The 23003-nt window shown below is 44.1% G+C and overlaps 1 protein-coding gene across 2 annotated transcripts in view; it reads right to left on the reverse strand.

Annotated features, from left to right (window-relative positions):
• Nucleotides 1-23003, reverse strand: part of LOC141146604 (LITAF domain-containing protein-like) — a 285709-nt gene that overhangs the window by 89460 nt on the left and 173246 nt on the right. For both annotated transcript variants that reach the window (XM_073632974.1, XM_073632973.1), the window contains one exon: nucleotides 8725-8778. In XM_073632974.1, coding sequence (XP_073489075.1) covers nucleotides 8725-8778 — 54 coding nt within the window. The remainder of the gene's footprint in view (nucleotides 1-8724; nucleotides 8779-23003) is intronic.

A 23003-nucleotide genomic window follows, 5' to 3' on the forward strand; every position in this document is an offset into this window, starting at 1 on the left:
GTCCCAGCAGTGCCATTACTCCAGTCAATTTCTGGGTAGTTCAAATCCCCCATTATTATCACTGTCCCAGCCCTTGCAGCCCTTTCTATCTGTGCAAGGAGCTGAGTCTCCACCTCCTCGTTACCATTGGGTGGTCTATAACAAACTCCAATGATTAACTTTGAACTACGCCCATCTATATGCAGTTCCACCCATAATGCTTCAAACTCATCACACTCACTGGTCCTCTTTCACAATTGCTTTGCGATCACTTCTCACATAGAGACAGACCCCGCCACCCTTCCTTTTTACCCTGTCTCTCCGAAAGAGTGCATAGCCAGGAATATTAATAGCCCAGTCATGTGAGGATTGAAGCCAAGTTTCAGCAATACTGATTTTATCATAGCTCTCCTCATGCACCAGAGCTTCCAACTCACCTATTTTGCTTGGCAGACTTCTGGCATTGGTGTACAAACACTTTAATGCATTATTACATTTTGCTCTGGTGTTTTTCATATCATTTTTAGTAGTACAAATGGCACTATAGTTTCCAATGGCTGTTTGCAACATGGGAAATTTCTTGTCACTTGCCAAAACCCTCCCCCATCTATCCCCATTCCACCCTCCATTAATGTCTGACCCCTAACTGACCTGTCTGCCCGATGTAATTCTAGTTCACCCTCCCCCTCAATCCTAGTTTAAATCCTCCTCCAGCCTTCCCATAAACCTCTCCCCCAGCACAGCAGACCCCCTTCCATTCAAGTGCAAATCGTCTTTAGCATATAGGTTGCACCCCAATGAAAAGTCAGCCCAGTGCTCTAGAAACCCAAATCCCTCCTCCCTACACCAGGTCTTTAGCCATGCATTCAGCTCTCTAGTCACCCCCTGCCTTTCCTGTGTTGCGCATGGCACAGGCAATATTTCAGAGAATATCACCTTGGAGGTCCTTCCCTTCAATTTGCAGCCTAGTTCTTTAAATTGATTCTTAAGGAGCCTCCACCTTCCATGTATACTGTCATTGGTTCCAATGTGGACCAAGACAGCTGGGTCATGCCCAGCCCCTCCCAGTAATTTATCTACCTGGTCCACCACATGCCGAACCCTAGCACCAGGGAGAGAGCAAACCATTCGGTTGAGGTGATCCTGGCGACAAATTATTCCATAAGTTCTTCTGATTATAGAATTCCCTATAACCACCAACTATCTAGGCCTACCTAACAATGTTTGACTTGTGACAGTCCGTCTACTGATCGCAGTCTCTAGGTCCTGAAGAGAGGATGTGCAAACCGCTGCTAGCTGATACGTTTCGAAGGTTTAGCTTCTTCTTCAGAGCCTCAGCCAACCCCTTGATCACCCCTAGTGTTAACCCCTTCCCTACCAGTGTCATTTATACATTGACCAGTACATTATTTTAGGACTGATCAATGTATTAATGTCACTGGTCCCCAAAAAAGTGTCACTTAGGGTCAGATTTGTCCGCAGCAATTTCGAAATCCCGCTAAAATCGCAGATTGCCGCCATTACCAGTAAAAACATGAAAAAAAAGAGTCCATAAATCTTTCCCATAGTTTGTAGACGCGATAATTTTTGTGCAAACCAATCAGTATACACGTATTGTGATTTTCTTTTACCAAAAAAATGTAGAAGAATATATATTGATCTAAACTGATGAATAAATTAGTTTTTTTATATTTTTTTTTGGATATGTATTATAGCAGAAAGTAAAAAATATAGTTTCTTTTTCAAAATTGTCTGTCTTTTTTTGTTTATAGCGCAAACATTAAAAATCACAACGGTGATAAAATAACACCAAAAGAAAGCTCTATATGTGGGAAAAAAGGACATCAATTTTGTTTGGGTACAACACAGCACGACCGCGCAATTGTCAGTTAAAGCGAAGCAGTGCCGTATAGCAAAAAATGGCCTGGTCATTAAAGGGGCAAATCTTCCGCTCCTTAAGTGGTTAATGTGGATTCTTGTAAGTGTGATTTATAGCGGGGATTGTGAATAAACTTGCAAAAAACAGACTGCACTCAGTCTGTGCCTTTCTATCTTATATGATATATGAATCGCACCCGATTGTGCCGGGAAGTGGATGGGACGAGTGTCTTGTGCTTATTAAGGAGGATTTAGAGGAGAACCCAAAAGGAACAACAGCAGTGGAATAATATTGATGAGCATGTTAATGTGTTATTGAAGTGAGCAGGTCTTTCACCTGGTGGAGGATGTGCACTGATGCATGAAGAGTGAAGACACACAGGACTGGTGCAAGGATTTTTGACACCCTAGGCGAAACCTCATTTTGCCGCCCCCTTGGCTCCGCCCCAACTCCGCTCCGACTCCACCCCCTTTGCCCTGCCCATGTATACGGTGGAGGTGGCGATTTTCTGTAATCCCCCAAATGTAATCACCTCAGTGTAATACCCCCAATGTAAGCCCCCTGTGTAATGCCCCCAATGTACAGTATACAGATGGGGGCAGGAGTATACAGGTGGTGGTGTGCAGTATACAGGTGGGGGGGCAGTATACAGGTGGGGGTGGGGGTGTGCAGTATACAGGTGGGGGGTGGAGGTATGCAGTATACAGGTGGGGGGTGTGCAGTATACAGGTGGGGGGTGGAGGTGTGCAGTATACAGGTGGGGGTATGCAGTATACAGGTGGGGGGTGGGGGTATGCAGTATACAGGTGGGGGTATGTAGTATACAGGTGGGGGTGTGCAGTATACAGGTGGGGGGTGGGGGTGTGCAGTATACAGGTGGGGGATGTGCAGTATACAGGTGGGGGGTGGGGGTGTGCAGTATACAGGTGGGAGGTGTGCAGTATACAGGTGGGGGTATGCAGTATACAGGTGGGGGTGTGCAGTATACAGGTGGGGGTGTGCAGTATACAGGTAGGGGGTGTGAAGTATACAGGTGGGGGTGTGCAGTATACAGGTAGGGGGTGTGAAGTATACAGGTAGGGGGTGTGAAGTATACAGGTGGGGGGGTGCAGTATACAGGTGGGGGTGTGCAGTATACAGGTGGGGGTGCAGTATACAGGTGGGGGGTGGGGGTGTGCAGTATACAGGTAGGGGGTGCAGTATACAGGTGGGGGGTGGGGGTGTGCAGTATACAGGTGGGGGGTGGGGGTGTGCAGTATACAGGTGGGGGTGCAGTATACAGGAGGGGGATGGGGGTGTGCAGTATACAGGTGGGGGTGTGCAGTATACAGGTGGGGGTGCAGTATACAGGTGGGGGGTGGGGGTGTGCAGTATACAGGTGGGGGGTGGGGGTGTGCAGTATACAGGTAGGGGGTGTGAAGTATACAGGTGGGGGGTGCAGTATACAGGTAGGGGGTGTGAAGTATACAGGTGGGGGTGTGCAGTATACAGGTAGGGGGTGTGAAGTATACAGGTAGGGGGTGTGAAGTATACAGGTAGGGGGTGTGAAGTATACAGGTAGGGGGTGTGTAGTATACAGGTGGGAGGGTGCAGTATACAGGTGGGGGTGTGCAGTATACAGGTGGGTGTGCAGTATAAAGGTGGGGGGTGGGGGGGTGCAGTATACAGGTGGGGGTGTGCAGTATACAGGTGGGGGTGCAGTATACAGGTAGGGGGTGCAGTATACAGGTGGGGGTGGGGGTGTGCAGTATACAGGTGGGGGTGCAGTATACAGGTGGGGGGTGGGGGTGTGCAGTATGCAGGTGGGGGTGGGGGTGTGCAGTATACAGGTGGGGGTGCAGTATACAGGTGGGGGTGGGGGTGTGCAGTATACAGGTGGGAGGTGTGAAGTATACAGGTGGGTGGGGGGTGGTACAATACACTCCCCTGGGCACAGTCAATGTGCAGACAGCTGTGTAGGAAGGTCAGTATTCCCCTAGCAGTAGGCCTCTCACATACACACAAGGCAGTCAAGGTGTGTGGAGAGGTGACTCACCGTCAGGCAGATGACGAGCAGTGTGATGAGTACGGAGCCCCATGACGTCTCCTCACATCACTGGACATCGACTTCACTCTCCTTCTTTACTGATCAAACACTCCGCCCTCTTCCTCACTCCGGACCGTCCAACCCCGCCTCCTCAGCGACGTCCTACAGAGCTCATCCTCTCTCCTAACTCGGACGGAACAGGACTCCGGCCCCAAGATCGCCTTCTGAGGAGTTACTGAGCGATCTGAGGGAGCCGCGGTGCGAACGAGGAGGAGAGGGAGGGGGGTGCCTCTGACTGAAGGTACGGCACCAGAAGATGCCAGGGGAAGCAGGGTGCACTATCGTGCTTCAGCTGCTCTGCCGCTAATTATATCAACAACACCCCTACTGGCCTTGGCTGCGCCCTAGGCAGCAGTGCGCCCTAGGCGGCTGTCTAGTCCGCCTAGTGGTAGCACCGGCCCTGAAGACACATGGTGTTTTTTCTTTTTTCTCTTTATATTATTTACTAAATATTGGACCATAGACATTTTGGAACACAGAATCTTTCAAACAATAGACTTTATGTGCTCAAGTTAGTTATATTGATATTTATTGGTTTTCATTGGTATTTATTTGTTTTTTTTAGCATACGGTGAGGTGTTGCGCTACACTGTTTTGTGGTATATTTTATTTTGTTAGTGTTGTCGAATCACTATACAGTGTTTGGCTGGGCAACAATTTTTGGTGATTTTGTGTATGCACAAATTTATTGCGCTGATTGTGATCTTCACTTTACATGAATACCAATGTCAGTGGATTCTTTTGTTGTCCCACTGACACCAGTGACCAAGGTGGGGGGAGGGAATGGTCCTTTATCACTCACACCATTGCTGACTAGGGTTGCCACGTCATCCCTTTAAAACTGAATGTATATTAATTACACAGGTTCTATGGCTGATTAGGGTGGTAATTAAACTCACTTGGTGCCTGATCTGCATCAAAACCTCAGAACCTGTGTAATTCATATGTGTTCGGGTTTAAAGGGATGAGGTGGCAACTTTATTGCTGACACAGGAACACTTTTTGATGCCAGCTGCACGGGGATGCTGTAGACGTATAGTAATGTAATTTGAGTTCACATTGACTATTAGAGTTTAGGCTGAATGTTCTCAGTGGAAGGTCGTTTAGGTTTTACACAATGGGAATACTCTAGGAGAGTAATACGGCTAACACGGGGGCCAAAATCTTGTTAAGCACTTCAGGTGAAGATGGTAGGCCAAATGGTAGTGCTACAAACTGGAAGTGTTGACTGGCCACAGCAAAATGAAGATATTATTGATGCACTGGAAAGATGAGAACATGTAAATATGCATCCTTGATATCCACTGATGCTACAAAGTATTTTATTTGAACAATAGAACTTATTTGTATTTCAACTTATTATTTGTCCTTATATATTATATATTATATATTTTCAGATGGGATTGCTATACAAATTAGTAATGTATGTTACATTCATTAGGCCAATTAATATTCTGTATACAGTTGCAGGCATGTCAGAGAAATATTCTGGAGGAGAATGTGTAGAACTCTGCATTCAGCATCATTTGCAAGTCGGACCATTAACCTAGCAAAGCTGCTCCTTGGATAAAGGAGTGAAGGGGACTCCAAGAAAGGGATTGACTCAAGCAGGGAACAACAATCCAGGTTATGGGGGTCAACTCCCTTAAGGTGGCCATAGATGAATTAAAATTCAGCTGGTTCAGTAGGGACCATCCAAATTTCAGTTTCCATGTGTGACCATTGTAGTTGAACAGAAGTCGATTGGATATGTTCAACCACCCTGACAGATAAAAGCTGCTCGTGTAGCAGCTGCAACACTGATCTGTGTATTCTGACAGTGAGGGAATCTTTCCACTGACAGAATACATTAGCAAAGCAGGGAGGAGTCCCCCATCAACTTTGAATGTGTGGATAGAGTAATTGAAAAAAATGGCCAGCTTTAGGAGGGACACTGCAAACCTCCCGGATTAGTGGATTGTGAGTTGGAGAGACCTGAGGCTACAGGACTAATTCCCTTGTGCTTGGGATCTGATATCTTTTACATAGTTACATAGTAGGTGAGGCTGAAAAAAGACACAAAAGTCCATCAAGTCCAACCTATGTGTGTGATTTTATGTCAATATTACATTGTATATCCCTTTATGTTGCAGTCGTTCAGGTGCTAATCTGTGGAAGGGAATTCCACATCTTTGCTGCTCTTACAGTAAAGAACCCTCTACGTAGTTTAAGGTTAAACTTCTTTTCTTCTCATTTTAATGAGTGGCCACGTGTCCTGTTAAACTCCCTTCTGCGAAAAAGTTTTTTCCCTATTGTTGGGTAACCAGTATGGTATTTATAAATTGAAATCGTATCCCCTCTCAAGCGTCTATTCTCCAGAGAGAATAAGTTCAGTGCTCGCAACCTTTCCTCATAACTAATGTCCTCCAGACCCTTTCTTAGCTTTGTTGCCCTTCTTTGTACTCTGTCCATTTCCAGTACATCCTTCATGAGGACTGGTGCCCAGAACTGGAGAAAAAAATACTCCAGGTGTGGCTGGACCAAAGTCATGTAGAGCGGGAGATTTATCGCTTTATCTTTACTGTATTTATAACTCCTAACCATATGTTTAAGTAGAAGCTTTTAATGGCCAGACATGACCAGGCCACTATAGGTGGTAGCAAAGACTAGCGTAGGGAGAGGAACCCTGTTAGACTGGAACAGAGGATTAGTGTTAGGGAAAGGTTCCAGTGTGAGAAGGGAAAGAGTAGTGTATACCTCTGCACGACTCACCTAGCCACCGATATTCACAGCCATGGTCACTACCTGCTCTAGCATGCCAGACTTGCTGTTGTTACCTGTTCCAAACCAGCAGAGCTATCATCTTTGTCAGTCATCCTGCCAGTCAGCCACCCCTCCAGCAGATGTGTCCCGGGAATGTAAACTGTGCCTGTACTGTGACCTACCGTTCCTTGAGGATATACCGCTGTGATGAAGGGCTGTATTCTCTCAGTAGTGGCTGGCCTAAATGCATGCCCTATTACTCCTGTGCCATTTTTAAAAATTAAGCCTGTAGTGGGTGCACAAAAACTAAACACCGTAAGTGAACAAAGAAGGTGCACTTAGGGTGTCTCTCTGGACCCCCTCCCTGACCCACCGAAGTCTGAGGCTCCTTGCAGGGGTAAATCACACTCAGATTGACCTAACAAAAAGGCGTGGTGGACCCCTCTCCTCGTGATCAGCAGAAGCCAACCAGAGCTGGAGGTGTGCCTTTGTGTGTCTGTGTAATTCCAGGAAGTGAACAGGCAGCAGCTTTAGCTGCCCACAGTTAAAATGGTTCCAGCCAGACTCAGTATAGGGAGATTTCTGCAGCATATTTGGCAAGTACAGAATCACAGAATATATAAAATAATATATGCTTCAGAATGGCAAAGATGTTTTTATTACAAATTATGTGAGCAGCTGCAGTTCCTCTTAGCCGACCAGCGCACAACGATATATATCGGCATAATGGCACGGCTGGGCAAATGGGCGTACAGGTACATCTGCTTTGAATCACGGCATTGTGGGCGCGCGCACGCCACGTGCTCCATAGCCGTGCCCGCGTGTCCCACGGACTCGATGTCTCGAATGGAGAGATTTCTCTGTTCTGCCTAGTGACATGACAGGGATCTACTGCTCCCTGTCATCGGGAGCAGTGATCGCTGTCATGTCAGTGGAAGCCCATCACACCCACAGTTAGAACACCTCCCTAGGACACACTTAACCCCTTGATCGCCCCTAGTGTTAAACCCCTTCCCTGCTTTTGTCATTTACAAAGTAATCGGTGCATTTATATAGCACTGATCGCTGTATAAATGACAATGGTCCCAAAATGGTATCAAAAGTGTCCAATGTGTCAGCCATAATGTTGCAGTCATGATAAAAATCGCAGATCGCCACCATTACTAATAAAAAAAAAATAATTTATAATAAAAATGCTATAAATCTATCCCCTACTTTGTAGACGCTATAACTTTTGCGCAAACCAATCAATATACGCTTATTGTGATTTTTTTTTTACCAAAAATATGTAGAAGAATACATATCGGCCTAAACTGAGAAAGAAATTTGTTTTTTTATATATTTTTGTGGGATATTTATTATAGCAAAAAATATTGCTTTTTTTCAAAATTGTCACTCTTTTTTTGTTTATAGCACAAAAAATAAAAACCGCAGATACCACCAAAAGAAAGCTCTCTTTGTGGGAAAAAAGGACGTCAAATTTGTTTGGGTGCAACGTCGCACGACCACGCAATTGTCAGTTAAAGCGATGCAGTGCCGTATCGCAAAAAGTGCTCTGGTCAGGAAGGGGGTAAATCCTTCTGGGGCTGAAGAGGTTAAGGAGCAATACTAGTGCTAGCATATGTGTTCTTCAAGCAAACTTGCTATTTTCTAACCTGCATTTTCTAAATAACTGTTAACCCTTCCTGGACTCTGTGTGTGCTGCTTGCTTAACTTGGGAACCCTACTCCTGGCTCCATCTACAAATGTGTATTGTTGAAGAGGTGCTTCCATACAAAAGGCCTAGAAAATGGGGACTGGGTGCTGCTCAAATGGTTTTCAGTAGAAGTAGATGAAGTGAGGCAGATTTCTCTCTCTCTCTTGTATGTATATATATATATATATATATATATATATATATATATATATATATATATATATATATATATAAAATTATACATTTATTTTGATGACTTTTTTTTTGCTTTTTTTTTTTTTGCTTTTACCAATTTGTTACTAAACTTTGTAGCATGTGATAAGAATATTGATATAACTTTACCGGTTGGTTGAGGTGGTCCATATGGTGGAGGGAGTGGATAAGCAGCTCCTACACCTTCACAAAAAAAATTGAATATGTATAGTAAATTTACACATGAGTTTAAAGCAGCTATTAGCATAGAAATCAGGTTAGTCTGCTAATTTTAACAATAATTCTTGATATACACCAACATTGCAAAATTCTAATACCTCGTATTAACCTGTATAATAATAATAATTATAAAAATAAGTTTTTGGTAAATCTAAAGGAGATTGTACAGAGTTTGTACAATCATATTGTATAGTGTATGGCCATCTTTAGCCACCTAAAATGAACTATTTGCCAACTACTCCTAATCCTTGTTTGCTTCGTGTTAGGAAATGCAACAACATTTTCTAAATACAAATCCACATCAGTAACTTTTAGAAAGTTAGAAATTGTGCTGTTGAGTGGGGGCCCCCCAATCCAGGGTGGTCCAGAGCCCTTAGGTCTCTATTATATGATAAATCGTTTTTAATGTCTAAATAGAATTTTATTAGAATGTTGACTTCTAGTTATATATGTTTATGCTTTCATCATAGTACTACTATATATTCATGTTCTAAATCTGATGAGCACATTTGCTGGGGTGCACATTTGCTGCTGGCGTTCTTTCTATAAGTGGGTGTATTTATTTAGGTGGGAGCACTTCCGACTCTGCACTCATCATCTGAAGATTTCTTCTCTGCCCCTTCACAGGTATTTTGCAGCTGACTGTCATCCACCCAGAATAGAAAAACTGAAAAGTGATTAATTTCTTTGTTTGTATTATGCCCCGTACACACGGTCGGATTTTCCGATGGAAAATGTCCGATTGGAGAGTGTTGTCGGAAATTCTGACCGTGTGTGGGCTCCATCGGACATTTTCCATCGGATTTTCCGACACACAAAGTTGGAGAGCAGGAGATAAAATTTTCCGACAACAAAATCCGATCGCGTCAATTCCGACCGTGTGTGGCCTGTTCCGACGCACAAAGTGCCACGCATGCTCAGAAGAAATTCCAAGACGGAACAGCTCGTTCTGGTAAACTTAGCGTTCGCAATGGATACAGCACTTTCGTCACGCTGCAATGTTAAAAATGGTTTAATACAGCGCACTCTCTTCTTCTTTATAATGTGACAAGAATTAAGTAGTTTTGCTGCTCATATTCACACACACTTCTCACAAAGTTTTATTTTTGTTTTTTTATTTGGATTCCCTGAATATATTGTTATTAGTTGTCACATCTGACAGAATTTTTTTTTTTTTTATTTAATTTTTTTGGGGATTTTAAGCCTTTTTTTTAATTTAATGTTTGGATTTTTTCAAAGGCTGATCTTTGTTCAATGTTATTTTTATTTTTAATACAGAATATTTTTGTGTGTGTTTTGTGTGTGAAGTTACCCCAACACCATTGATATCTTTTATTATTTAATCTCAAGGAGATTGTTTGGTGTTGGTGTCCCTTGTTCATTTCACATTGTATATTTGAAATGTACCTGAATCCTCACAAAAAAACTGTCCTTTTTGAAGTAAAACACATAGGAGAGTATAATTCAAAACAAAAATCCTTTATTAAGGGATCAGAACCAAACAAAGAGGAAGGCAACACTTGCTCAACATGAGAAATTAGCGAAGCCTGGGACCCCCACGGCAGACATCAATTCTTGAACATCAAAATTGGTGGCCTGAGGAGTCCATATGTAAGGGAGGGCAGTCTGGTCCAGAATTCGCAGAGATCCGGATAGCAGCAGATGACATCTGTGTCCCCAGGCTGTGGTACCACAAGCGGCTGCATTTTTTGGCCGACCAGACTGGATCCAGGGTCCTCACTTTCTGGTCTTCCTTTCACGCTTCATTCCCGGCTGTGGCTGTGCAGTTGGAGATGTGGCAGGAGGAGGAGTAGGACCTGGAGGAGGACTGTGAGGACCTGGAGGAGAGGGAGGACGAGGAGGAGGACCTGCAGGAGGAGGAGGAGGACCATCGCAAAGGTGTGTCTGAGCTGTCATTTGGCCCCTCATACCTTTGTTAAGAGCCTCCAATATGAGCGCCTCACACAAGACTTGTTGGCCCTCCTCCATCCTCTGCATTTTATAGGCAATGATGGCAGCAATGTCCTCCTCCACGGTCTGTGGTGCTCCCAGGACCTCTGTAGCCCTCCAAAAGAGTCCTCCGGTAGCCTCCTCTAGGGCACTCCTCCTACTGCCACTTTCTCTTTTCAGGGGGGGTGGAGGGACCTGCAGATCAGCCAGCCGGCTTGGCCCGGCCACCTCCTGGCTGAGACTTCCCTGTGTATGAAAAAGGGACATGGTTTTAGTTGTTGCTTCATCAATCACAATCCTAAATTAGTACTCCAAACTAACATCTAGTTAACATCATTGATAGGACAAGCAGAAATATTTAGAGGAGTGCTATACCTGGCTCAATCTGGGCTCCTCCACATGTGGCCTGGAAGGCCCAGGTTGGGCATCAGAAGCCTCAGCCGGGGGGGAAGGAAGCATAGAAGGAAGACTGGAGAGGGATGGCCTGGGTTCAGTCTGGCCTGCCAGAAAATGCAGTCTGTCATAGTACCACATCCTGGGGACATAGATGTCATCTGCTGCTCCGGATCTCTGTGAATCCAGGACTTTCTTGCGCTCCCTTAGATATGTACTCCTCAGGCCACCAATTAATATCTTTAAATAGGTGATGTCTGCCATGGGGATCACCTGCTTCACAATTTCACACAATTGCACCAGTGCTGCCTTCCTCTTTGCTTGGTTCTTGAAATGGGGGTGGTTAATCTCCCACAGATAGGGCAGCTCCCTTAAGATATCTATGAATACTGACATGAAGTCATTGTCTTTCACTAAGATATCCATGTTCACTGCAAGACACAACACAAGACAAAGCCTAATGTCAGACAAAACTCTCCTAATCTTGTTACAATATAGGCTTCAATGTAGAAGCAGTATAGGCACAAGTTTGTCTCTTACCTTCGTTCTTACGATCGGCGCATCCAATGCTCCTTCCTCCGCTCACAGATCGTACGTAATACGCACGCGTGTTACGCTTTATACACACTGCGCATGCGTGTAACTCCGCCCGCCCCTGACGTTCTTTCTAGTCTATTCCCCGCCCCTTTTCATTTGGCGCAGTGGGTGAAGAGCACATGGCGGAGTTAGAGCAGGTGTGTGCTAATTATAGCAACGAGGAGGAGGAAAGCCCGGATCCGGACACGTCCCGATCCAGAAGGAGACGTTTTAAGGCCACAAATATGTCCTTTGGGGAGATGTTGGAGATGGTCGACATCATGAAAAAGTCCGACTATGACGGAAAGTATGGGCCTTACCCCAACCCCAACATCAGAAAGGCAAAGATCATGGCGAAAGTGGTCAAAAGCCTTCACAAGAATTTCGGGGTACGAAGATCGAAAGATCAGCTCAGGAAGCGGTGGTCGGACCTGAAGTTAAGAGAGCCAGAGCAGTACCGAAAGATCCGGAGAGTGCTGCAAAAAAGTAAGTAGTTGTGCTGTGTTCCTATTCTTTCTGTCTTTATTGCGTTCGTGCTGCTCCATATGCTTTTCTTAATTGTACAGTTTAAAAGGGCAACTTTAATGTTCATGGGCCCATTATTCGTTTGTATCAAACATTTTTCTTTCGGCCTCTAAAACACCATTGTTTAGGCCATATGCATTTTCCCACATTTTTTTTGGGCCTACTTGGATGCCAAATATTTGTTTGTGTAGATGGGTTTGTTACTAGAATGAAATGCCAACTAGATTCTGTGTAAGGAGAGGACACTGAGCAGCTGTTTTCACATCTGGACACTGGAGCACTAGTGCACTAGTGTGGGACACCAGAACACCATTTTTATTAGGGGGCCACACAGGTGCTCCAGTGTATACTATAGGGGGGTCTCCATCTGTGAAGCTTGTACTAAACAGGTAAAGTATTGCAGCTTGACAAAGGCCAATAAAAAAAATACATCTTGGAACTCGGCTAAAATAGACAATTGTACCCCACTTCCAAGCAATGTTTCCTATTTCTAGTTCTGCCATCAAATATCTGTGTGCTAATTATACCATTTTTGTTTTACATAGGGGAGAAAAGACTCGGAGGACACCCCTCATCCGAGGAGACCAGAGACCCCCCACCTCTGGAAGAAGGTGAAATACCACCAACCCAAGCTGAGCAGGAGGTAGAAGAAGATGTGGTGGAGATTGGCACCACAACAGGTGAGTGTCTGCGACCACAGGCTCAGGTAAACGAGATGGATGGTGGCAGATTTTGAGACCTGTTTTTGTTTTGTTTCTCTCTTTTTAGGTGATCGTGATGTTGTGGATCCAGAACGTTTCACATCAGAAAGTGCCCAGATCCTGATCGGGGAGATCATGGGGTGTAATGTCGAACTGCAAAACATACAGCAAAAAATCAATGATGTTATTAAAAAAAATAATAACATCATTGATGTTTTGGGGCGAATTTAAAACCCCACAAAATCACTTTTTGGATTGTGGTCCAATCTTTTAAATGTTTTTGCAATGTTTTGAAAAGCCAAATTTGGAGGATGCACACAGTGTGCCAACATGTGCTATCTGCCATCACGGGAGATCAATGGACGCGTTTTGGGGGTGCAACCCCTTCCTCAATTATAAAGTAGCGTTGAGGAAGGGCTTGCTCCCCCAAAACACGTCCCTTGATCCCCCCGATGGCAGATAGCACATGTTGACATTCGTAAATTGGTGTGCATCTTCCAAATTTGGCTTTTCCAGGGGTGATTTCCCCCCATCTGAACGCTATATCAAACCCAGTTCCTAAATACTGATGTCTGATATTGCCTTCAGGTTTTACCTAATGTGAACTTTGTAAGTTCAAGTTTTTTGTCTTTCTTGTTGGTTTTACACAGGCCTGTTTTATCTGAAATGGACATTTCGATTTTTGATAATGCTACTGCAAAAATTGTTATACAACAAACATGTTGGTTTGTTTTAAAAACCTTTGGTAAATGCACATGTGATTGTGCAGGTATAAAAAAGTTGCTTACTCAAGAATGTGTGGATTATTGTCTCAACACTACAATACAACACTTTTGGGGTGATGTAATTGCTGTTTTCTGCAAAAATGGGTGTTATTTCCTAAGGGCAAATCCTCTTGGCACTACAAGTGCAGTTTCAGTGCAGTTGCAAGTGCACTTGTAGTGAAATCTGTTTTTGCATTTAGGAAATAACAGCCAACAGTGCTTTGTATAAGGTTACACAATCACGACATTTTCTGGACTCAACACATTTCTGTCAGGGTCAGCTAAAACAAACACAAGCAGTAAATGTCCACCAAGAATTTCTTTTTTTTTTTTATTATAAAAAGGCTTCACAGATTTGCTGGCATATTGATAGCCCCCCTACCCGCAAAGAACTCCAGGTAGCGTAACCGGACATCACGGGCACTCAGGGAGGGCAAGCCAGGATGGCCACTTTCAAGCGCCGTCAGTGTGGTTTGATGTAGGATTCCGGCCTCAGGCCCAACTGAGCCAGCATAGTTGGCCGAATGTTTCCTTAAAAAGTTATGGAGAACAGAGCACGCCAGTATAATATGGTTCAGTTTATACTCCGCCATATGGATGGGTGTCAGAAATAGTTGGAACCGGCTGGCCAGGATTCCAAATGTGTTCTCCACCACTCTTCGGGCTCTGGCCAGCCGGTAATTAAAAACCCTCTGTTCCGGGGTGAGGGTCCTCATTGGGAATGGCCGCATCAGGTGGTCCCCCAGCGCAAACGCTTCATCAGCAACGAACACAAATTGGAGTCCTTCCACATTTTCCGCTGGAGCTGGCAAGTCCAAGCTGCCATTCTAGAGACGCCTGTAGAACTCCGTCTGGGCGATGACTCCACCATTGGACATCCGGCCATTCTTCCCCACGTCCACATACAAGACGTCGTAATTAGCCGACACCACCGCCAACATCACTATACTATTAAACCCCTTGTAATTATAATAGTACGACCCCGAGTTGGGTGGTGGGACGATGTGGACGTGTTTCCCATCAATTGCCCCTCCGCAGTTAGGAAAGTCCCACGGCAAAGTGGGAGGCCACAGTCTGCCATTCCTGTGGCGTGGAAGGAAACTGTTGATGAAAAAACAATAAACATTACTATTTTTACTCTGAAACATGGCAAGCAGATTATACACAAACATTATGGGGCAACCTCCAGATAGCATTTACTAAGGGGAATTTAACAACGCTAAAGTATAAGGTACACCTATCATATTCCCCCCCCCCCCCTCTCATGGGCCATTTCTAACATTATAGGGGGTGTGTGTAAATCTTGGACAGGTAACCCTCTTCACTTCATTGAGAGATGAATGCCTAAATAATGGGTATTACTTTGAACAGCCCCTCTTTAGTTACACTATTGGCAGACCACTGGACAGGTAAGAAGTCTCTGAATACAAAGATATAAATACACACTGTACACATTTGAGGACATTTGGACATTCTGCTATTACCTATCAAGATAATAATAGGATACAAAAACTTTAAACAGTACCATTGGAAAGTATACAGGCAGGCCCTTGCACTACATGCTTTGGGGAATTCATCCATAAATCTGACCAAAAAAGAGATGGGTATAGTGTGTATGGGTTTGGCAAAGTCAGCAGATAGATGATTGAGGATACATAGAGAATTGGGATCAGCTGACTTAGCAGTTGGGGGAGGGAGGGTTACTAAAAATTATTTGGGGACACCACAAAAAAAAAGCCTCTGCCACTCTGCCTGAATTTAAATCAAAAATAACATTTCCAAACATTTTAGGGGGTGTTTGGGGTAAAGCACTACTATGGAGCTGATAAAATACATTGTTAAGTGACTACATGAGGTGAATATAGGGCCAGGAGACACCATGCTGGGGAGGTTAGTGAAGGGCAAATATGTATGAAGGACCTAAAATAATAATTACATAAAAATCCAGCATGCATGAGGACAAAGGGGACATTCACAGCAAATTACAAGCATGGTAATTAGGGAATGAGGAAAGAAATACAATATATTAGCAAACATTCAATACAATAAAATGTGATATAAAAGGATAAAAATCTTACCTTCATATACTCCTTCTGCAGGACCTGGATGATGGCAGAACAGGTCTCTGGGATAATGATCCCCAGAGCCTGGGGGGAGATGCCTGTCGAGAACTTCAAGTCCTGCAGACTTCTCCCTGTGGCCAAATACCGCAGGGTAGCGACCAACCTCTGCTCCGGAGTGATGGCTTGCCTCATGCAGGTATCCTGCCTGCTGATATAGGGGGTCAGCGAAGCCAACAAACGGTGAAACACGGTGTCCGTCATCCTGAGAAAGTTCCTGAAATCATCAGGATTATTCTCACAGATCTCACGGAGCAAAGGCATATGAGAGAACTGGTCACGCTGAAGCAACCAATTCTTGGTCCATGAACTCCTCCCCACCCTGTTCATGAACTGGACTTGTGTCAAGGTCAGGACCCCAACACCAAGCCCCCGCACAGCACGAACTCTACGAGGAGTACGCATACGAAACATGGCTAGAAAACGGTCGGCTGCTCAGAACGAAGTAACAGAACGCACTGAAGAACAGCAAGGCCTGTGAAGAGCGACCTGAAAAACAGCAACGAGTGGGCAAGATCGCACAGTAAACTCCGATACGAACTTACTGCACGCACTGAAGAGCAGATACAAACCCACAAGCACAAACTGAACGGCAGAAAACGATCTGAAAGCCACGAGTCTGAAAAAGCGCGAATCGTCTCTCACCAAACTTTTACTAACACGAGATTAGCAAAAGGAGCCCAAAGGGTGCCGCGCTTGGTTCTGAACCGGCCTTTTTTATTCTCGTCGAACGTGGTGTACGTTGGCGAACGGAAATTCCGACAACTTTGTGCGACCGTGTGTAGACAAAAAAAGTTTGAGACAACATCCGTCGGAAAAAATCCTAGGATTTTATTGTCGGAATGTCCGAACAAAGTCCGACCGTGTGTACGCCCTATTAGTCTAAGTTAATTTCTGTTTAACCATCTGCAGCTCTCTGCCCACTCTTATGTTTATTCTTCCTCCCGTGTCTCACCTAAATCAGGGCCTTTTCCTATCTTTACAATTATGCCCCTCACAAGTCAGATTCTCAAGTGGAAATTTTGCCCTGCTAGACAGCTATCCTTTATTAACTACTGATTAGTAAATTAGCAAGCACCACCCCCACCTTTAACAGTATACAAATAAGCATTTTTATGGGAAGAGCACATTTGTTGGGGTGCACATTTGCTGCTGGGGTTCTTTCTATAAGTGGGGGTATTTATTTAAGTGGAAGCACTTCCGACTCTGTGGGGGTATTTAAATTGGAGCACTTCCGACTCTGTGGGGGTACTTATTTAAGTGGGAGCACTTCAGACTCTGTAGGGGTATTTAAGTTGGAGCACTTCCGACTCTGCGGGGATATTTATTTAAGTGGGAGCACTTCCGACTTTGCACTTCAGCGAATGCACAATGTGAAAGTATACAGGTAAACAATTTGAACAACACCACGCAGCATGCAGGTATACTTGTTTACCCCTCCAGCTCTCCTTCCACTCAACATGCTCTCTCTACCACTCCTTCTGACACTTGTGTCCTCTCTCCTTAAACTCTCTTTCCTTCACCCCTCTTCTCCACCCCACACCTTATATATATATCACCCTCACTTCTGTCTTCTCCTTATTACTGCACCCGCCAACTCTTGCTAATTTGAAATCCACACAGTAATAAAACCTCCAGGACACTGGGGCATGTCCCTTCATATAAACCCCACTCCCATATTACCTCCCTCACCCTTCTGCTTCTCCTAACCTCTGGGGATGTATCACCAAACTCTGGGCCCCAATCACTTAGCTCAGTGGTGTAGTGGGTAGCACTCTCGCCTAGCAGTAAAAAGGGTCGCAGGTTTGAACCCAACCACTACACTACCTGCCTGGAGTTTGCATGTTCTCCCTGTGCCTGTCTGGGTTTCCTCTGGGTACTCCGGTTTCCCCCCCACACTCCAAGGACATGCTGGTAGGTTAATTGGCTTCTGTCCAAAATTGGCCCTAGTATAAGAATGTGAGTTGGGGACCTTGGATTGTGGGCTCCTTGAGGGTAGGGACCGATGTGAGTGTGCGATGTATGTGTGGAGCACTGTGTAAATTGATGGCGCTATATGGGTATCTTAAATAGATAGGGATAATTGTAGACACGCACTCACACTCACTCAGGTTGAACTGGATGGACTGGTGTCTTTATTCAACCTTACTATCTATGTAACTTAACTGGACCCAACACACCCATTACCCTGCACCCTCTGGCAACAGCCGCAATCCACATAATTTAGTTTCATTTCTTCTTCTTCCCAAAGCCACACTTCCCTTCTCTTGCGCCCTTTGGAATGCCCGCTCTGTCTGCAACAAACTCACTTCTCTTCATGACCTCTTTATCGCTAACGCAATTAATCTACTTGCTATTACTGAAACCTGGCTTCATGAATCCAACATTGCTTCTTCTGTTGCCCTCTCCCATGGTGGCTCTCTCTGGACTCACTCCCACAGACTCATTGGACGGAAGGGAGGGGGAGTGGGAATCCTTCTAGCCCCACATAGCACCTACCTCTCTGTCACTTTCCTCATTTGAAGCACATTGCATTAGTCTTTTCTCTCCAGTTTCTCTAGGGAAAGCTGTGATCTACCGGCTCCCTGGATCAGTACCAGCCTTTTTTGATGACTTCTCTGCTTAACTTCCCTACTTTCTCTCTTCTAAAATCCCCACAATCATTCTCGGTGACTTCAACATCCCTGTTAATACTAACACTCCTGCTACTTCCAAACTTCTCAGTCTAACCGCCTCCTTTTAACCTGAAGCAATGGATACATGCTTCTACTCACACTGACGGAAACACCTTTGACCTTGTTTTCTCCCACCTATGCACTCCGTTCAACCTCTCCAACTATCCTTTCCCTCTCCCTGACCACCACCTTATTAGTTTCACTCTCTCCCTCTCTTCCATCTCCTCTCCCTCCAATCACCTAACAGTTACCTGTAGAAACCTTCACCTCTTCAACTCTTCTTTACTCTGCTACTGACCACCTCTATGATAAAATCTCATCCCTGTCCTGCCCCAACTTAGCCACTTCTGCCTACAACACTTTACTGTCATCCTCCCTTACACACAGAATCAGGCCAGGACCCCTACAACCTTGACAAGAAGATGTCACTAGAAGTCTGAAAAAACATAGCCTCGCTCTTGCACGCCTGTGGCGTAAGACTTAGTCTCAGAAAGATTTCAACAATTATAAATCTGCCCTCCAAAAATCCTGCCTCCTCTCTGCCAAGCAGATCTATTTTATCACTCTCATTAAAAACTTATCATCCCGTCCCCATCAATTCTTCTCTACCTTCAACTCTCGACTTCGTCCTCCACTGCCTCCACCCACTAACTCACTCACTGCCCAGGAGATCGCCAATCACATCAAACATAAGATTGAAGCAATTCGTAAGGAGATCTCCACTGTACAGATTCCTTCTGCACCTAACACCCCATGTCCACAGGTACAATCATTACTTCCTTCATTCAACCCCACCACTATAGACGAGGTTGCTAAACTTTTCTCTAACATCCACCTTACCACCTGCCCCCTGGACTCTGTTCCCTCACAAATGCTGTGTTCACCCTCTGGCTCTATTCTACACTCCCTAACTCACATCTCCAATCTCTCCGTCTCTTCAAGCAGCTTCCCAAACTCTCTAAAACATGCATTAGTCACCCCCATTCTTAAAAAGCCCTTACTAGACCCCACCAATCTTAACATCCTTCGCCCCATCTCCTTGCTCCCTTTTTTATCCAAACTCCTTGAACGTCTGGTCTACAAATGACTGAGTGAACACCTTGCCAAGAATAACCTTCTTGATCCCCTTCAGTCTGGATTCCGCCATCGACACTCCACAGGAAACTGCTCTCCTAAAACTCACAAACGATCTGATAACAGCTAAATTGAATGGACACTATTCTGCACTCCTACTCTTAGACCTCTCTGCTGCCTTTGACACAGTGGACCACCCCCTCCTCCTCAAAAAACTCCACACCTTTGGTCTCCATGACTGTTCTCCTCACTGGTTTTCATCCTCTTTATCCAACCGCACCTTTAGTTTCACTTACAACTCTACTTCCTCCTCTCCTCTCCCTTTTTTCTGTTGGGGTCCCCCAAGGTTCTGTTCTTGGACCTCTCTTATTTTCCATCTACACCTCCTCCCTGGGTCAGGTAATAGGCCTCCCATGGCTTCCAATACCATCTCTGTGCTGATGACACCCAAATCTATCTCTCTACCCCTCAGCTCACTCCTTCAGTCTCCTCACGTATCACTAATATACTAACAGACATATCAGCCTGGATGTCACACTACTTACTCAAACTCAATCTATCCAAAACTGAGCTCATGATTTTTCTTTTAACATGTTCCTCTGCCCCGATCTCTCTGTCAAGATCAATAGCACTAGTATCAGCCTTTCCCCACATGCCAAGGTTCCAGGTGTAACCCTGGACTCTGAACTATCCTTTCGGCTCTGTGGCCAAACACTTTCCAAATCTTGCCGTCTCAACCTCCGCAACATCTCCAAAATACACCCATTTCTAACCAATGACACCACAAAGCTCCTAGTTCATGCCCTGGTCATCTCCTGCCTTGACTACTGCAACTTCCTCCTCACAGGATTACCTTTACATAGGCTATCCCCCCTTCAGTCCATCATGAATGCTGCTGCCAGGCTCATCCACCTTACCAACCATTCAGTGTCTGCTACCCCTCTCAATCAATCCCTCCACTGGCTTCCACTCACCCTATGAATTAAATTAAAAATTCTAACAACTTACAAAGCCATCCAAAACTCGGCCCCCAGCTACGTCACTAACCTACTCTCAAAACACCAACCTACTCATTCCCTTCATTCCTCCAAAGACCTCCTGCTTTCTAGTTCCCTCATCACCTCCTCCCATGCTCACCTCCAGGACTTTTTCTGAGCCTCTACTATCCTATGGAACTCCCTACCCCAATCTGTCTGACTGTCTCCTACTCTGCTTGCTTTTAGCCGATCCCTGAAAACCCTTCTCTTCATAGAAGCCTATCCGGCCCCCATCTAAAAACTGTACTTTTACTTTCTCCATCAGATCACCCAACACGGTTATATTATATAAGGTCTCATGCACACTGGATATTTTGCCATCTCTCCTGGATGCCTTTCCTCCTGGCAGCAGTGTTTTGGCAGAAAACACGCTTGTAAACGTGTGTAACACATTTACAAGTGGGGCAAAAAAGTATTTATATATATATTATAGGTGACCAAATACTTATTTTCCACCATAATTTGCAAATAAATTCTTTCAAAAATCAGACAATGTGATTGTCTGGATTTGTTTCCACATTTTGTCTCTCATAGTTGAGGTATACCTATGATGACAATTACAGGCCTCTCTCATCTTTTTAAGTGGGAGAACTTGCACAATTGGTGGCTGACTAAATACTTTTTTGCCCCACTGTAGGTGCGACAAGAGCTTGAGCATTAATTAATTTGATTGAGCAGAATAATATTTATTCTGGCCATTGAAATGAATGAATATTCAAGTGCTAAATGCGCCTAGGGTTAACGCGCATTTAGACGTGTTTGCACAAATCAATGTTTTTTTCTGCCAAAACATTGCTGCTCCTGGACGCGCTGACATTCTTTTTTTTTTTTTTTTTTCACGCCCCTGCCTCTACACACCTATATGTGTATAGACACATAGGCTAACATGCAGGGATGTTTAGAAGCAGAAATAAAAAACCACTGCCAATGCATCCAGGAGCAGCAACGTTTTGGCAGAAAAAAAACTGACGTGTGTATAACGCATCTAAGCGTGCATTAATGTTCATACCAAAATTGTATACTTTTTAAAACTAACATGAAAAATTTGAGTTTATTATGTAATTTATTTTCCAGTGTCCCTAGTCCCAAGTGAAGTAGCGCGATTTCAAAGTAGCATCAATGTGAACCAGGGTTTACACTTTTTTTTTTAATTAAATCTATTGATATAGCACTGGCACTTTTTTTTGTATCACTTTGACGAGAACACTGTTGCATTCACTAAGACCAGGGCAAGATGTTAAAATAATTGGGGCCTAGCCGATGATGTAACTTCAATGTGAACCAGGGCTTACACTTTTTTTTTTAATTAAATCTATTGATATAGCACTGGCACGTTTTTTTTGTATCACTTTGACAAGAACACTGTTGCATTCACTAAGACCAGGGCAAGATATCAGAATAATTGGGGCCTAGCCGATGATGTAACTTTTACACTGTTTAAAGGGTTACTAAACTCAGGCCCTGCATTCAATATATATGGTCTCCCACAGTAAATAGAACATGGAAATGCAATAATTTTAGTAAATATAAATTACTAAATATCTTTTCTCATCAGCAGTATATAGCAGTTTTGTGACTTCTATCAGTGTCTGGTTAAAGCTTGTAGGAGGAGGTTTCATTTTACTCTGACTGTCCTATGAGGGTGCAGGGCCCCTGACCCTCTTTCTGGACAGTGCTAATTGGCTCTGTGCTGATCATATGCACTCTCCCAAGAAAAAAAAAACTCTCTAGCAATACACACCAAACTGAGCATGTGCGGCTTGCCCCCAAGGCTCTGTTCTAGAAGCAGATAGGTTGGGGACAGTGGAAGAAGTGATGGAGTGGACAAAACAAAACAGCCTTTTTACACAATGCAGAGGATTAATCTCTTGGGTTTCACAGTTAGTATACCAAGCATGCTTTACTGCATATACAGACTGATTGTACTGTTGTGGGTTTAGTAACACTTTAAGTTCTTCTTTATTTAAACAGATACTATAGGCCTGTTTAATCTAGGTTGTTTGTTCCATATTAAAAGTGGAAAATTGTTTAGTATTATCACTTAGATAACAATAAATGCATACAAGATGGAAAGATTTCAGGCATAATTGAGGCAAAAAATGAAGCATTACATTCAGCATTACAACTTTTGCTGAAAAAATCAGTATCAATAAACGTAATCAAAAAGATTATCTCTGTTACCAACTGCCTGAGGCTGGTCTTGTGACTGCACTCTCAACACTACTTTTTGCCATTTAATGGAACATATAGTGGTTTTGTATGCATTTTTTTTCTATCATGGTCAGAACTAAAACAATATCATGCTAATTCTTTTTTTTCAGGTTTCTCGTAAATAACCAACTAAGGCTGTGAAGTGAATAATGGGGAGCTGGTA

Source organism: Aquarana catesbeiana, linkage group LG06 (genome assembly GCF_042186555.1).
Source record: "Aquarana catesbeiana isolate 2022-GZ linkage group LG06, ASM4218655v1, whole genome shotgun sequence".
NCBI lineage: Eukaryota > Metazoa > Chordata > Amphibia > Anura > Ranidae > Aquarana > Aquarana catesbeiana.